We start from the raw sequence: 16302 nt of genomic DNA on the forward strand, positions 1-16302 counted from the left end.
CTTTGAAGGAAGGAGCCTCAAGTCTGGCTGGTCATGGCTCGCCCCTCACTCAGAACCAGGCTGCACATTAGGCTCAGAAGCTAATCCTGCACTTTGTAAATCACTGAAGAAGGCAATGGCAGGGTCTCTGCTCCCCGTAGCAGGGTACTTGTCTGTGCTCACAAGTGACATCCGTTCTCACTTTTAATCAGGCCTCCTCTGAAAGAGATTCAGGCAAGGGCTCCACCTGAACTTCTGCAGAGTAAACTCAGTGTCTGAGGTGGGAAGCACTCCTGGAACTGCAGACACCATCTGAATGCCCCTGCAGAGGGTTCACTCAGGAGAACCAGGGAGCTCAAGTTCTCTGGGAGCCAGGTGAAGGGGGATGAAGAAAGGGCGCACACTGCTCCTCCAGGTGCACCGCTCCAGCCACCCGTCCTCTGCAAGTCCCGGGAGACTGTCAACACTTTTAACTATGGTAAGTGCACACAGTATCGGATTACCATGTTCACATGTGCAGCTTGGCGGGAGTCAGGACATTCACAGGGTTATGCCACCATCACCACCATCCACAGAACTTTTCATCTTGCAAAACTGACACTCTACCCATTAAACAATAACTTCCCCATTCTCCCTCCCCCCCGCCCCCAACCCCTGGTAACCACCGTTTTACTTTCTGTTTCTATGAATTTAACTGCTCTGGGTATATCATATAAGTGGAATCATACAGCATTTGTCCTTTTGTGTCTGGCCTATTTCACTTACCACAGTGTCCTCAAGGTTAATCCATGTTGTGGCATGTGACAGCACTGTCTTCCTTTTTAAGGCTGAATAATATTCCACTGCATCTACAGACCACATTTCATTTACCCATTCATCCTTCAGTAGATGCCTGGGTTCTTTCTACCTTTGGCTCTTGTAAATAATGCTGCTGTGACCATGGGAGAACAAATATCATTTCAAGATCCCGCTTTCAGTTCTTGTGGGTATATGCCCAGAAGTGGAATTGCTGGATCATACGGTAGTTTTATTTTTTAACTTTTCGAGGAACCGCCACACTATTTTCCATAGCAGCTACACCATTTTACAGTTTCATGAACACTGCACAAGGGTTGCAGTTTCTCCACATCGCTGCCAGCACCTGCTATGTTGTCCTTTTCATACTAGCCATCCTCATGGGTGCAGAGCGGTCTCTCTCTATGGTTTCGATTTGCATTTCCCTACGTCAAAGTGAGATTTTGCACTAGAAACCAGTCTAACACAACCAGTGTGATTATAATAATCTTTTTTTTAAATGTAAAAAATGCTAGTGCCCTCAAAATACTATGTTGGCTGGGAGCGTTGTTTCCTGACATCCTGTGATAAGAAAGCTATGAAGCCCAGCCCATGCTCACTGGGTAACACATGCAGTTCAGAACAGATACCGACGCAGGAGGCATCTGCACTTCTCAGCCTCAGCGAGTATTACCATTACCAGCCTCTTGGAAAAAATCTCAGCCCCTACACTGGACTGAGAGAGGCTTAAGAAAACTGTTAGACTGTTACAGGTGTTTGTTATGAAGAATGTTGCAGTGAAAATAGTTCTGAATCGGACAAACTGCTAAATGAAACCTGTGCTTGTTCCTGCACCTGGAATCGGTCAAAGGAACAAAAGGCTGCCTTCTGCATATTCAAACCTGCCCAGGCAGTCCTTTGCTCCACTGCTCACGGTTAATTCATCAAAAAAAAGCAAACACTATAAAAACTCTGTGCAAAATGGTTTATCTGTGCTTGGCTTCAAAAATATCCAGGGAGGAGTGGGTAAGTGGGGGGTGGAAATGAGTTGGTGATTTTTGAAGCGAGGTGATGGGAACATGGACGTTCATTATATTCTCTTTTTAAAAAAATAACTTCTCTAAGGAGGTCAGGGCTTGGCATATTATTTTGGATATTTCAGCAACCTTGTGAGGCATGTAGCAGGTAGGTGAGATGGATATTTCACAATGAAAACACCGAGACTTAGCAAGGTCACTAGTTCAGAAGAGTCCAGACTGGCCCCCAGCAGAACCCCCCACCCGCTGCACCTGTACATCCCTGAGGGCTCTGCCGCCCAATTCTCAGGTCTCACTCCAGACTCCCAGCGCCTGTGCAGATGAAGACAACAAATCACCGCCAAGAACTCAGCAGGAAAGGGCCAGGTAGCCTCCCCCAGCCAGGCACCAGGACTCCCTCTCTGAATCTCCCCACCAAGCTCTCTCGGGCCCCATTTTCCTGACTGTTCCTTTTTGTCCCTTCCTGTTCTGAGCCAGTGTACACTAACTGAAGAATGACGAACTCTCAACCACGTGCCTTGCCAATTCTGCAAAACTCCCATCAAGCTGCAGCAGTCTTCCATCACCAAATAGACAGCTACAATTCTGGATTCCTGGGCTCCACTGTTTGAATTTGGTGCTGAAAAGGTACTATCGGGCAAGTGAGTAACGCTTCCCAAGAACAAAGAATCTGTTCAGAAAAGCCTCCAAAGATACAGAGACATCAGGACCCTGAGCCATGGCAGCAGTGGGAGAGTTTCACTCTAGCTACAAAAGTCAGGATGAGAATCAGAGGTCAGGGCACAAGGCCAAGCGAGCACAGCCGGCGGGGATGACAGCTGGGTATACAAGTGGCCCAAGTGTGAGGCTGCCTGTCTGGACCAGGTGGTTCTCCACCATGCCGCTGGCTGCCAGGTGGGGACTCCAGGTGGAGCCAGAGGACTCTCTCCAGACAGGGAGCAATGCAGGTCTGGGAAGCCATATGTCTGAGGATGGGACAGTCAGTCCTCCCACTAGGAAGGGCCCTGATATGCGTCTAATAAGGAACCATGTCAAATGTCCGGCACCGCCCTACTTCAGGGCAATGATGACGTTGGCAAAAAGTGGTCTGAGCACAGGAAAAGATCTGGGTGAACGTCCTGCCACTGAATCCCACCCTATTTCTCCAGGACAGAAAACTCCCATAACTCTGAGATAAGTCATCAGGAAATGGTGCCCTACAGTCGAGGGCGGAGGACGGGTAAGTCCTGGTAAGTCTGTCTTGTTCTCATAAGTTTCAGTCCCAACAACTATGTATGGAGCCAGATGGCTACTAGATCTATTGTGGTGGTGACCACTTCATGAGGTATTTAAATGCTGAATCACTATGTTGCACACCTGCAACTAATATGCTACTGAATGTCAACTACAATTAAAAATAAATTTAAAGAAAAAAGTTCTAATACAAAGAGGAAATGCCAAAATCCACAGTGGAGGCATAACAGGGCATCACAGCCTCTCGTTCTGTCCTTCCTCTCCATCGGCCCCCACATGCAGACACTGGTCAGCGACACCTGCTTATGGTTTTAAAAGCCTCTGTGCACGATCACGTCCCTCGCCCTCCTGCACAGCAGAATCAATGTCTGCATCTCTCTGGACCTATCCCACTGGCAACACACACATGCTGTAACCTCCCTTAACCCCTGGACCATCGCTAACCAATGCTCAATTGTTCTGCTCCCCTTTTAGGCAAGAGTCCTTGAAAGAACTGTCATGAGCCACCAGTCTCCACTTCCTCACATCCCACTGGCTCCTCCGCCAACTCCAGGAGGGTTTCGATGCCCCCAGAGTGAACAGCAGCTCTGGTCCAGGTCACCAACAAACCCCACCTTGTCAAAGCCAAGGACAAGTGTCTGTCCTCTTGCTGCTTCATCTCCCTGTGGGATAGCTCATTGCTACTACCTACTTGAAAGGCTTCCTCTCCGGGTTCCACAGCACAAAACCTCCAGAGCTTCCTTTTACCTCGGGCTACTCACTCACAGCCAACTTCGAAGTGAACTTTCCACCAAACCCCACCTCCAGCATCCTAGGGCTCAACAGCCAGACCTCTCCTCTTCTCAGTCAACACATTCTCCTTCGTGGTCTCATCCAGTCCACCCCTTCCCGTGATGGAAGCTAAAACTCCAGGACGGTCACTAACACACGAAAGTGACATCTCTATATAACTGGCTATGAGACAATTCAAACCCTTCTGCCCCCAAATTCCACCATCCATCCCCTCACTCTGCAGAATCATTCCAAAATCAGATCAAACCATCCAACTTATAACCCACCAAGAGCTACTACAAAAAGTAGAAAATAATTCCACTGCTTGCTGAGAACTGTACATTCCTACACGATCAGGCTCCTTCGTGCCTCTGTCCTCACCTGTTTCCTCTCCTCTGTACTCACTCAGCTCCAGCCACATGGCCTTTTCTTTGTACCCTGCAAATGCCAAGCTCATTCCTGCCTCAGGCCCTTTGCAAATGCTATTCTCCAGGCCTGGTGCTTTCTTCCCCAGATCCCCATATGGCTGCCTCTTCACTCATATTCAGGTCTCAGTACACAAGCTACCTCTTCGGAATGTCCCTTTCTGACCACCCTAGTCCAGGAGCTTTTCCCTCCCTGCTCTACTGCTTAGTAGGCTAATTCCAATTTGGTTAAACACAGCACCACAGGGCAGGGCTTTATTGCCCTTGCCCAGTCTTAATTCCCAGAGCCTAGAAAAGGGCCTGGCACACAGGCAGATGCACACAAAATACCCTGCTCCAATGACTCACTGGGGCATTCCTAGGGCAGGGGTGGGGGAGACAAACACATATCCTAGCCAGAGCCCCAAGCCTTCCTGAACCCCCAAGAATGGGGTAGTCTGGTATTTATTCACCAGACTACCTGACCACTCAGTCTGGTTTTCAATGACCTTGGCCTTCGCCATCACAGCACTTAAGGGTCTATTGCATAATTTACTTGTTGCCAGAGCAGGGCTCATCAACCCTGCCCACCATCCCATGCAGAGCCTCAGAGGGCCTGCCAAATCCAAAATATGTGAACTGAAGAATCGTGATTTACTAACAAAGGGCTAAGCAAGGGAATGCCACTGGTCTCCTCAACTCACCCAGAAGACGATGTTGTAACTGAAGAGAAGGTATTTGTACCAGCAGCTGACCTCAGCGTTGGAGTATCTATAATAGTGCATCTTCCGAGAAGCAGGATCTGTGGAGAGATGTGGGAGCCATGAGGCAGCAGGTTCAGTTTCAAAACACCTCCCCCAAACCTGCTCCCCGAGGAGAGAATGAAGCCTCCGGGATTCCCCAACTTGTTTCCCTGTGTTCTTGCACTGTCCAACACGGTTTACTACCAACGCCAGCTATAAATTAGGCAAAAATCAGATTAAGTCAACTTTGTGAAAACAGCCCCCCCCCCAAAAAGGAGAATCTTTGAAAGACTTCTGCTTGGCGCCTTCTCGAACATTCACCTCATCACCTCTCCACTGTGCAATGGTTCTTACACTTCATAGGAAACAGGGGTTCAGAAAGGCCATGTGACTTGCTCAAGGAAAAGACAAAAAAATGATAAGCCCCAGGATCTGAACAAGGCAAGGACTCCACGGTCCATGTGCCTCCACCTCCCACTCCCTGGGGCAGAGCAGCCAAAGGAAGAAATGGGGACTTGACCACTTGGGGAAGACGAGACAAAGGCAAAGTCTGGACAGAATCTAACAGTGGCCAGCGAGGAACAACCAGAATTAAGGCTCCTATTTGTTCACCTAAGATTTTCAGAGACAACCTCCTAAGCTCAGCCCTCACAGAGCTGAGGAAGGTGGAGCACCCTGGCCTAGGTGGGGAGATCCTATGAGCCCAGCCTTCACCCCACTCCTTCTCCCTCTCCCTCCCCTGCTTAACCTCCCCTCCACCCAGCGCCTACTCCCACCCACCAAGACCACTGCTTTGGCCTTACACTACAGAACACTCTGTAAACTGCAGAGTGAAGGGTGGGGCCACTCTTCCTCATTGTGTCCATCCCCGAAAGCCTCTCAGAGAACCCTACAAAAAGGAGGTGTCCCCAAAAGAGAATTCAGGGGGCCTGGCCCACCCTTTACTCCTTTCCTTTTTGAACACAATGGTAATCCAGGTGAACCCCTCACTCGTCCACCACCCTGAGCAGCCAAAGCAGAGGCTGAAGGATGAGGAGGGGCGGTGCCTCGAGCTGACCCTGACCCGCAGGGCAAGGAGGGATCTGAGGCCTCCAGGGGAATGCTCTCACACACACACACACACACACACACACACACACACACACACACACACACACACACCGTCCCCCCACCCTATCCACCCCCCACTGTCCAGGGTGAGAAGAAAGGCAGAGCATAGCAGGACAGAGGCAACAACAAACAAGGCCGCTGGCAGCAAGGACACCACCGGCCCACAGCCAGCAGTAAGGAGCGAGCTCACGCCTCGCCGCGGGAGTAGCTGCTGCAAAACCTGTCCCCGCAAGGCAGCCTTGGGGCCTGGCTGCTGTGCTTAGAAAGCAGTGCCAAGCAGGGACATGGAAACCACGTCCCTCTAGAAATGGGTGCTAAGACCGCTCAACCATCCTTCCCACAGAGCGGCATCAACAGGCACATTCCGGACACCACCGTTCGCCCATCCCCGCCCTCCGAGAGGAATGGGAGATGGTCAAAGCCTGCTTGGGACAGTCACCAGAACCAGCCAGGCAGAGGCAGCAACCCCGCAGCCCCATCCCCACCTCCCATTCCTGCCATCAGAACAGCACTTCCACAGAGTCCCCTTCAAGAAGGAGTGTGGACACAGCCCTGAAGGACACTACTGGACACACCGGAGGCCTGGCACAGGCCTGGGCCACAAACATGGCTGCAGGGAGAGGACCAGGAGCTCCCAGGCAGACTCCTTCCTTCAGCAACATGACCAGACCTTGGGCAAGTCCTTGACCTCTGAAGGCCTCAGCACCTTCAACTAAAACAGGCTCTTAGTGATAGATCCCTAATGTCACAGATGATAGGGAGACCGGCTGGCAGCATCAGAATAGCTGGTTCTAAATACAGATTTCAGGGCCCTTCACTCTGGAGGGTCTTCACCCACTTGTTGATTCTTCTCCATGGGAAGGGAAGGCACTCAACTCGCTAGCAAGGTGGGGAGAGCTACCCCTCACCCCGCACCCCCAGTCCTACCCCCCACATAACCCAGGAACAGGGAGGAAAGGCTGCCTTTTGCTCTTGCACTGCTCTGTTCTGCAGGCCAGGGGTGGAAAAAGCAGGTCCTGAACTTCAATGTCACACACAAGAGGAGCCTAGTGTCCACATAGGTACAGCTCAGAATTTAAACTGAAGGAGGTAACGAGACGACTTGTTTGGACCCCAGCCTAAGCCACATCCTCTGATACAGGGCCTGCTGGCTTCTGGTTTGTAGGGAATGTAGCCAGTGCTGAGCTCCTGGCTCAGCGCCTTCAGAACCTCAGTGAAGGAAAAAAGATTGATGAGTACTCCTGAGCTGCCAACCTGAGGTGTGAGCCACATTACAAAGAACCCGAGGAGGCAACCCCGATCAGACCCCAAATTCAGCCAAAACGACTCCAGAGTGACTGTGGTCCCTGACATCTCATCTTATTTGCTAAACTGAGTCACACTGCGAGAAATGAGCTCTCTACCAAATAATGTTCAATTAACACCAAGACCCTTTACCTTAAAACACACAGAGACTGAGTCTCAGCTTCTGCCTAAAAGAAGATGGATAAACTCTGCACAAACACTAATTACCACCGCTAACAGAGTAGGCTCTCCAAAAGCTATTGGGGGGGCGGGGGGGCATAGAAAACAATGATCAGAAAAACGTAATTCCAAGTCATCAAACTGTCTCAACTTCAAAACTTATTAAAACAGAATAAAGCATTTACATGGCAAATAGGAGGCAAGTGTTTGTCAAAAATCAACTTCTCAAAACAAGGGGGAGAGTTAGAATCATTGAAGTGTGGAGATAGCTGGAACTAAACAATAAGCCAGAATCAGCCTAAATACTGACAGCTCCATGCACGTGCCCAGGTGCGTGCACACACACACACACACACACAGACACACACACTCACAGACACACACACAGACACACACACACAGACACACACACACGCACAGGAGAGCAAGGTATTTCAGCCTTCTGTTAGTCCTCACTTTTGAGTCAAAAGGGGAAAAAATCCAAAGTACAAAAATAGCAATATAAAGTATAAAAAGTTTTAAAGTTCCCACGCAATTAAAAGTAACATTAAAATAAAAAAGGAAACACAAATGGTGAGTTATCTGCAGCTGCAGCAATTATAACAAAGGGTAAATAACTACAACATAAAAAATTCAGACTTAAAACACAATACTCCAGTTTTAGAAAACTGACAAAGAAAATGGATATTATACTGAAATGAAAGGGCAATATAATTAACAGATGGGAAAATGTGCAACGTCACCGGAAATAAAACTGAAAGACAATCCAGAGATGTTATTTTGCACCTTTTAATTTAACAAGATAACCACCGCTGTGGCGGGCAAGCCCATGGTGAGGCTGGTAGGCTCATACCTCAATGGCAGCAGACTAAGCTGTTACCACCCTTCAATAAGCAGCACAGTTACAGACATTCAAACCCCCTCCCTGCCAAAATGGTCATACCCCTAATCCAATAAATGCATGACTAAGAATTTGCCTCAAGAAAATAAACCAAGCCTGGCGGTGTGGCTCAGCGGTGAGCAGCGACCTAGGATCCAGGAGATCGGGGTTCGATTCCTGGTCAGGGCACATGCGCGGGTTGCGGGCTCAATCCCCAGTCGGGGGCGTGCAGGAGGCAGCCGATCAATGACTCTCATCATTGATGCTTCTCTCTCTCTCTCTCTCCCTTCTTACCTCTGAAATCAATAAAGATATATTTAAAATGAAAATGAAAATAAACCAAGAGAAGAAAAAGAATATGCATTAAGTATGAAATCTGTACATCATGGTTTGCAATTATGAAACAATTTGTAAGCATGTGGTTAAAGGCCAAAATGGAACATGAAAGCGTGAAATTGGTTGCATGGGGTGGTGAATTTATAAGTGATTTTCTTAAAAGGTTTCCACTGTCACAGTTACCATTACATATCAATGTAAACTGAGGCCATTGCTGCTTGGGGTGGGGGGATGCCCGCTTGGAGGATGCTGGCTTCCCAGTGTGGTGATGTCAGCAGTCGCTGTAAATAGGGATTGTCTACCTTGGGATTATATTAAACTATTAAGATTCCTTCCTCTTCTTTCCTGTCATTTTTTTTAAATATTAAGAAACATTGATGTGAGAGCTGTTCATCGATCATCTGCCTCCTGCATGCCCCCTACAGGGATTGAGCCCACAACCTGGGCACGTGCCCTGACTGGGAATTGAACCCACAACCTTTCCATGTAGGGGACGATTCCTAACCAACTGAGCCCCACAGGCCAGGGCTCTCCCTGTCATTTTAATTACAAAAGTAGCACAAGCTCAATTATAAAATAGTTAAAAAATAGAAGTGTGAAAAGTGAACTAGCAATGAGAAAACACTAAACAATGGCTTTCAAATTCCTACCATGGCCCACAGTAAGGAACACTAACAAAATCAATCCAGTGCATACATACTTGTATACTCAACTAAAATGAGTTTCATGAAACAATACTTCCCCTTATTATATTGTTATTGATAGGAGTGGGGTGTCCACCACTGGAAGTGGGGTATTTCTTTCCCCACTGAGTGCTGGGGTCGGGTCCTTAGGATATCTCAAGAAAAAGAATTTTCTGAGACTCACATGGAAGGATGAGTGACCTTTATTTGTGTGGAGTTACATCCCTGGGTTTGTAAAGTCCCATTTCCCTTAACCCAGTGCTGAAAAATGTGCAGCTGAGGATTCAGCAGAGCTAAAAACAAAGCCAGAATCCGAAGTTTCCATTCCATGGTGGAGCGTGGTCCAGTATAACATTAGGCTAGTTACAGTCCATCAGTCCATTGTGTGGGGTCCACACGGTCATGAGCCATGTGGGCAAATGCGGGGGAGCGCGCCCCCTACAAGAGAGCTAGGAGCCCAGAGCACAAGAGAAGAGAATGAACTCCTTTGTTTAGGAGCTTAAGTATCTCAAATCTTTCTGTGCTTGCAGTGGCCACGCCTATTCTGGCCAATAACCTGTTCGCATGTGTGAATGACAAGCAAGTACCTTCCCTATGTCACCCAGGCTTTGCTGGGCATGCGTCTAAGCTGTAGCTTCCTGGCAAAGCTAATGGCATGCCCGTAATATTTGGCCTTTCCCTTGCTCCTTTCCAGTTAATTTAATGACTAGGTTAGTTATAATGGTATCAATATGGCATACATTCTAGACTTGCTATTGTTTTAATTTTTTTCAAAGAAAAATTTATCCCCGCACATCATCTAAGAATCAACTATTGTAAAAGCTGTGCTAAGAAAACAGCAGATCCTAGGCCCCAGGCTAGGCCTCCCCCTTTCCCAGAGACACTTTCAACTTCCCTCTGATCTTGACGTTGTTAAAACAAAATCACAGGCCCAGCATGCTGTCACTTGTGCTAGAAGCTCCTGACACCAAACCTAGAGTTAATATCTGATACTTCATCTAACTGCAGTTTCTACTTCTCCCAGAAACACAATCTTAATTAACCAGTCTTGAATTTTCTGGTCAAGCACCAGTAAGGTAATCTGTCACATGGGCCCTCTCCACATCCCCCCAGAGAAAAGCAGAGGCAATCTGCATGATAAAAATCCCTTCTCTTCCCCCAAAGAAAAGATTTCCAGGCCCCAAAAGAATTCCTTCTTTTGTTCATAGCTCCCTTGACTCACCCTTCTTCCCATAAACCCTCCATGCCTCCTGGCACTGTTCTAGTTGCTGGATGGGGTGCCCCCGAATTATGAATCGATTAATAAAGCCAGTTAGATCTTCAAATTTACTCAGTTGAATTTTTTTCTAATAATGCTTATTACATCCCAAACATCTCTTAGAAGTTTCTGTATATAATATGCTTGTATTACTACCCCTGGTGTTTCAGTTTAAGTTACTACCTATCCATTTCCTACCCTGGAAGACAAGAATATAACAACCCTCTTTACACTGCTACGAACCACCTCCCCCCCAAACCACCGGCTCACACTTCTTTCCCAAGTACAGTTAACCCCAACTGCAGTTAAACTATAGCTCTGGCTAGAGAAATTTTCAGAGTTTATATTACTATAATGTAACAGCCATGTGAGCTATCAGAGTGAGTGAGCCATACAAACCACAATTACTTTTCCTGTACATTTGTTCTCTGCAATTAATAATTCTGATTTTTCTATTTGCTTACTTTTCTGTGAATTTATCAATATTCAACCTCAAATTCAATGCCAACTGTACAAATCTCCTCTCAGTAAGTCCATTCACATCAGATGTTCTATTTCTACTTCTTCCATAAGAAATCTCTCCTGAAGCCTGAGCTGCTTCCATCTGGACTGATGCACAGAATCCCCTCACCTTATTGGGGACACAGCCTATGAGAGATGCAATCTTTGCTCACAAATAGCTTTATTGACAAAAATAGCTTTATTGTCCCTACCTTAATAACAGTTTGGCCGTGTATAGAATTCCAGGCTGGAAATCATTGCACTGAGAATGATGAAGCCATTGCCCTACTAGCATCTTCTATATTCCAGTGCATAAGAACCACTTCGATTCCTGATCTCTGTACCTGACCTGTTCTCTCGCTCTGTAAACTTGCCGGCTTATCCCTTTCTCTCCAGCATACTGAAAATTCAGGGTCCTGGTCTGGGTCTAATTCCACCCACTTGGCTCAAGGTCTGATGGGCCCTTCTGACATGGAAACTCGTCTGCCCGTGGACACGGCACTTCTGAGGCATTCACTCTTAGTCATGAGGATTACCAAGGCTTACTAAGGAAACTTCCGTTCTTGACGATTTTCCCACTTGCATCTTTTCTGTTTTCTTTCCGCAACTCCTTCCTATGAATGGATATGAGAACGCTGGCTGATCCTTTACTTTTCTACCTCTTTTGCTCTATTACCCATGTCTTCATCTTGTAGAGGAGTGTCACCCTTCTTATTGACATATCTTTTTTTATTCAAATGCCATTTTGATCACTCATGGTCCAAGAACATTCAAATAATAAACCAAAAAGAAACAGATGTGAGAGATGGGTATTCAAACATTATAGCTGATGATGTCATGCTTGCCTGTGATCTTGCTGACATAAAACCACATCCACACCCGGTGACCACCGAACCATTCAGCAGAGCGTCCTTAACTGGGTGCCCTTAGATGCTACAAGTCTGAGCACTAGTGACTACTGTTTTCAAGCTCTGAACAGCTGCAGGGATCTCAGCAGGGGTTGGAAGAACCAGCTGAACCTGGAGTAAGTCACAGCAGTGTTTACACGTGCAGGGCCTTGGTTCTAGGACTGACAACTTCACCTTTATCGACTAATAATTCTGCTAACAGTTTTGCTCTGACCTTATTTTTTATTTTCAACTTTCAATACTTTTTTTTCTACAAATCTGTAGTATCTTATTTCATGGATATATTATTTCTCTTATCTCTCAGAAAATGTCTAATGTTTTCCAAAATGTTCTTCTCTCTAAACTGACTATATCTTGAAAGTTGCTTTTTTTGTTTGCTTTGTTTCCTTTCCTGTTACACACTTTCTTCGGATGTTAGTGAGCCTTGGCAATCCTCAGGGCTGAGAGTGGATGCCTCAGAGCCGCGCGGGAGCGCAGGGGGCACGGCAGGCGGGTCTGAGTGGGGCGGCCTGGCTGGGCCATTTGCTCAGAAAGCCGTTTGCAGCATCTTTAAGTTCCTTTCTCCTGGGCCAGTCAGGTCCCCCTGGGAGATGTCTTTTATCTCCTGACTGGAAAGCAGGGGCTGGCTGTCAGTATCCTAGGAGCCAAGTGAGGGCAGAAGACTGAGTAGTGAAAATGGTCTCAATATAAGCCTCCAGGAATACCTCGAAACCCCAGGCCCTCGGTTTTTCCTTCTGCATAATGAATCTCCCACATTCAGCTGAAGAGGAAGGCAGTCACCAAGGACAACGGAGGAAGGGATGCAGGTATCTAACGACATCAACTGCTCTCAAAGGATTCTATCTTTCCCCGCCCCACAGAAGATGGGGCGGGGGAAAGACCAGACGCTCCTTCCTTTCCCCACCCTACCCCACCCCATGTGAAATAATAATATGGTGATACCAACACCTAAATTTTTTAAATTGGGTCAGCCATCCATCTACTTACTCCTGGCTTGCAATTCCTGGACCTCCACTTGGAAGTCATCTCCTTTCCCCTTCTCCCTGTCCTCGTAGATTGACTCCTTTTCCAAAATCCCCTTTATCTTAACCTTTGTGGAGTTTTAGGATAAAGTAAAATTAGGGGCATCCACTCAATCCATCATTTTTACCCAGATCTCTAGGAAGTCTTCAAAATATTTTTAGTTGCCATATTCTTACTGAACAAAGTAAAAACAAACAAACAAAAAACAAGTAGTTTATAACCTTATAAAAATGTAACTAATTAATTGGCCTTAAAGTAGGTCCAGTGTAACTGTGCGAGCCTCCAAAAGCACAGCCTTCTGCCCCTGGAGGGCAGCCGTTAGATTTCGAGCGTGAAGACAATGCAACACCTACACCTCGTTGTGGCATCTGAGGCAGGGGAGCCACACGCAAGGACCAGAGGCTTCAGGAGTGAAGTGTAGCCTGGCTGACAGCAAGGAAACAGGACCTCAGTCCTGCAACAGCAAGGAACTGGATTCTGCCAAGAACCTCAGTGGGATTGTTCCCCAGAGCTACCAGAAGGAAATGCTGCCCCGCCAACACCTTGACTTGGGCTGTGAGACCCTCAGCAGAGAACTCAATTGAACAGTGCTGAACCTGGTCAACACCATCACCACTGTCCCAAGCTACAGCCCAAGCTACCCTCTGCCCCTCACTGTCCAGTCATTCATTCACCAAGATTCAACCTTTCCACCAGGTCTTTGAAGCCTCAGTACTGACACCTAACCTGGTCATAGGCCCCTCCCAGGGAAGAGCAGCCATATTCCCAAGACAGCTGGGCATCCTGCTGCACCTCCAAGTAGCACACCTTTGGCCCTAGACATTTCTACCATCCAAGAAGGGAGTCCTAAGCGCCCACTGGGTGCTCGGGATCATTCACAGGCCAAAGGGACAGGTGGGCCCAAAGAGAGAAACCTGGGAGGGGACAGGTAAAATATGCAAGGGGAATGGATTCCATTCCCCGTGAAAGGCGAGGTGGTCACAAAGGCAGGTGAGAGCAGGCTGCTTCATTGCCCGTGAGAATCTCACATAGGGGAAAGATGCTGTGCCCCAGCCCCAAGGCACCAGCACCCTGAGAGGGGAAGGAGGGACTGAGGTCCATGAGCTCCCCACTGAGTCAGACTCACCCTCACTCTCAGACTCACCCTCACTCTCTGACTCACCCTGAGAGTCAGAAGTGTCTATGTCCTACTCTAACTCATACCCCTTAGGACTTAACTCCCTGTACCCAGGGTCTGCCAGACACACTGGGAACTGGACAGGGTGGCAGCACCACCCATAGGGATCCAGAAGTTTGACTCCTTACAAGACACTACAAAGCTACACAGGGGTTGGGGTGGCCACAAAGATGTGGGGAGAGGGAGGTTCCCAGAGTTCTGAGATCCCCTGACCCCTGACTGCTGGTCCTGGGATGACCTCCATGTGGCAGTCCCCAAAAACCTAGGCCACCAGCTCTGAGCCCCACCAGGCTCTCTGACAGGACTGGGGTTCTAAGTGTTTGACTTCCTGTAGGAAACTCTGAGCATAGCAAACCCAGCATTATGAGTTTCCATCAGCAAAACCCACAACCCCAAACCTGTTAAGTTTAAAAGGAGCACTGAGGGGCTCCTCGTGAATCTGGCGAGGAGACATCTGTCTATCTCAGTACTGTAATCAGGAAAGCAGAGGGAGGGATGGATGTGGGTCAGAGGGGGGAAGTAGGGAGGTGCCGGCTCAGCAGGAGAAATGCTGGGCCTGGAATGGAGGTCACTTAATCCAGTGATTTTCAAACTTACTATTTTTATTACTTTTTAAGCTACAGGAGCCTTTGTTCAAAAACAACTCTGACCCAAAAACTCAGCATGGAAGCAGGCAGCGCAGGTCACTTGTCAATTCAGGTGGCTAGGGGAAGGGGAGGTTCTGTGAGGTACACGCAGATGGGCCTGGTTGGGCTGATCCCAAATTCCACAGCACATCAGAATCACTCGAAGCCTTTCCCAGGCTGCACATGGAGACCCCAATGGGGCTAAGAGACCTGGAAACACATTTTTCAGAGTTGTCCTTCACAGCAGTCAGCTTGAAGGGACCCCCACTGGAAAAATCTGAAACAACCTGAGCTTTAAAATAAACAATAATAGTAATGGATTTTAACTCTAAATAAAATAAGAACCCATGAGTCCACTCTACTAATATACACATAAATGGATAAATAAACAAGTGAAGGAGGAGGGAAAGTTCTTTACAGCAGAAGGCCAAATAATAAATGTAAAAGGAATTAATCAAACTAAATCATCACCATTCAGCAATAATGACAGAAATAACTAATTCTGTTAAGGATAGTCAATGGGTTCTGTCTTAGTTTATTCTGGCTGCTGTAACAAAATAACACAAACTGGGTGGCTTAAAAAAGAACAGAGCCCAGCCGGGCGTGGCTCAGCGGTTGAGCGTAGACCTGGGATCCAGCCAATCAGGGTTCCATTCCCGGTCAGGGCACATGCCCGGGTTACGGGCTCGATCAATGACTCTCTCATCATTGATGTTTCTATCTCTGTCTCTCCCTCTCCTTTCCTCTCTCTGAAATCAATAAAGATATATTTTAAAAAAAAAAAAAAAAGAACAGAAATTTAGTTCTCACAGTTCTGGAGGCTGGGAAGTCCAAGATCAAGGCACCAGCATGTCAAGCGAGGGCCTCCTCCTGGTTCACTGCGTCCTCACACGGTGGAAGGGGCAAGGGAGCTCTTTGGGGCATTACCCCCATTCATCATGGCTTGACTGTCCTACCCTAAGTACCTCCTCCCAAAGGCCCCAGCTCCTTATACCATCAAATCGGGCATTAGAATTTCAATACTATTTGAATGGTGGCATGATGGGGGGGCGGGGCTGAAGCACAGACATTTCAGGCCATAATGGATTCTAAAACTAGTTGATGAAAGTTTGATGGGAAAGAGCATGTTTGCAGTCTTAGTCTCTCCCTATAGGACACTTACTAATTACAAGGAGTACACTAACTCAGCAGTGGAGAAACCAGCAGATACCACCTTAACCTAGTGATCGCTGCTGTCATCACCCATAACGACCTAAGCCAACATCAGTCTCTCCCGAGAGCAGCACCGAGGACACCACTTCTGCGGTATGCTCACAAAAATTCGTAACCTGCACAATGAGGAAAGATCAAAGAAACCCAAGTGATTCTAAGAGATAACTGGCCTCAGGTCAAAAT

General features: G+C 47.5%; 1 protein-coding gene across 3 annotated transcripts in view; it reads right to left on the reverse strand.

Moving 5' to 3' along the window:
- TSPAN14 (tetraspanin 14) overlaps window positions 1-16302 on the reverse strand; it is a 52816-nt gene that overhangs the window by 21078 nt on the left and 15436 nt on the right. For all 3 annotated transcript variants that reach the window (XM_087824285.1, XM_087824284.1, XM_016195534.2), the window contains exon 2: window positions 4903-5000. In XM_087824285.1, coding sequence (XP_087680411.1) covers window positions 4903-4983 — 81 coding nt within the window. In that variant the 5' untranslated portion in view covers window positions 4984-5000. The remainder of the gene's footprint in view (window positions 1-4902; window positions 5001-16302) is intronic.

The sequence above is a fragment of the Miniopterus natalensis genome, chromosome 14 (assembly GCF_054644295.1).
Source record: "Miniopterus natalensis isolate mMinNat1 chromosome 14, mMinNat1.hap1, whole genome shotgun sequence".
In the NCBI taxonomy this organism is placed as follows: Eukaryota; Metazoa; Chordata; class Mammalia; order Chiroptera; family Miniopteridae; genus Miniopterus; species Miniopterus natalensis.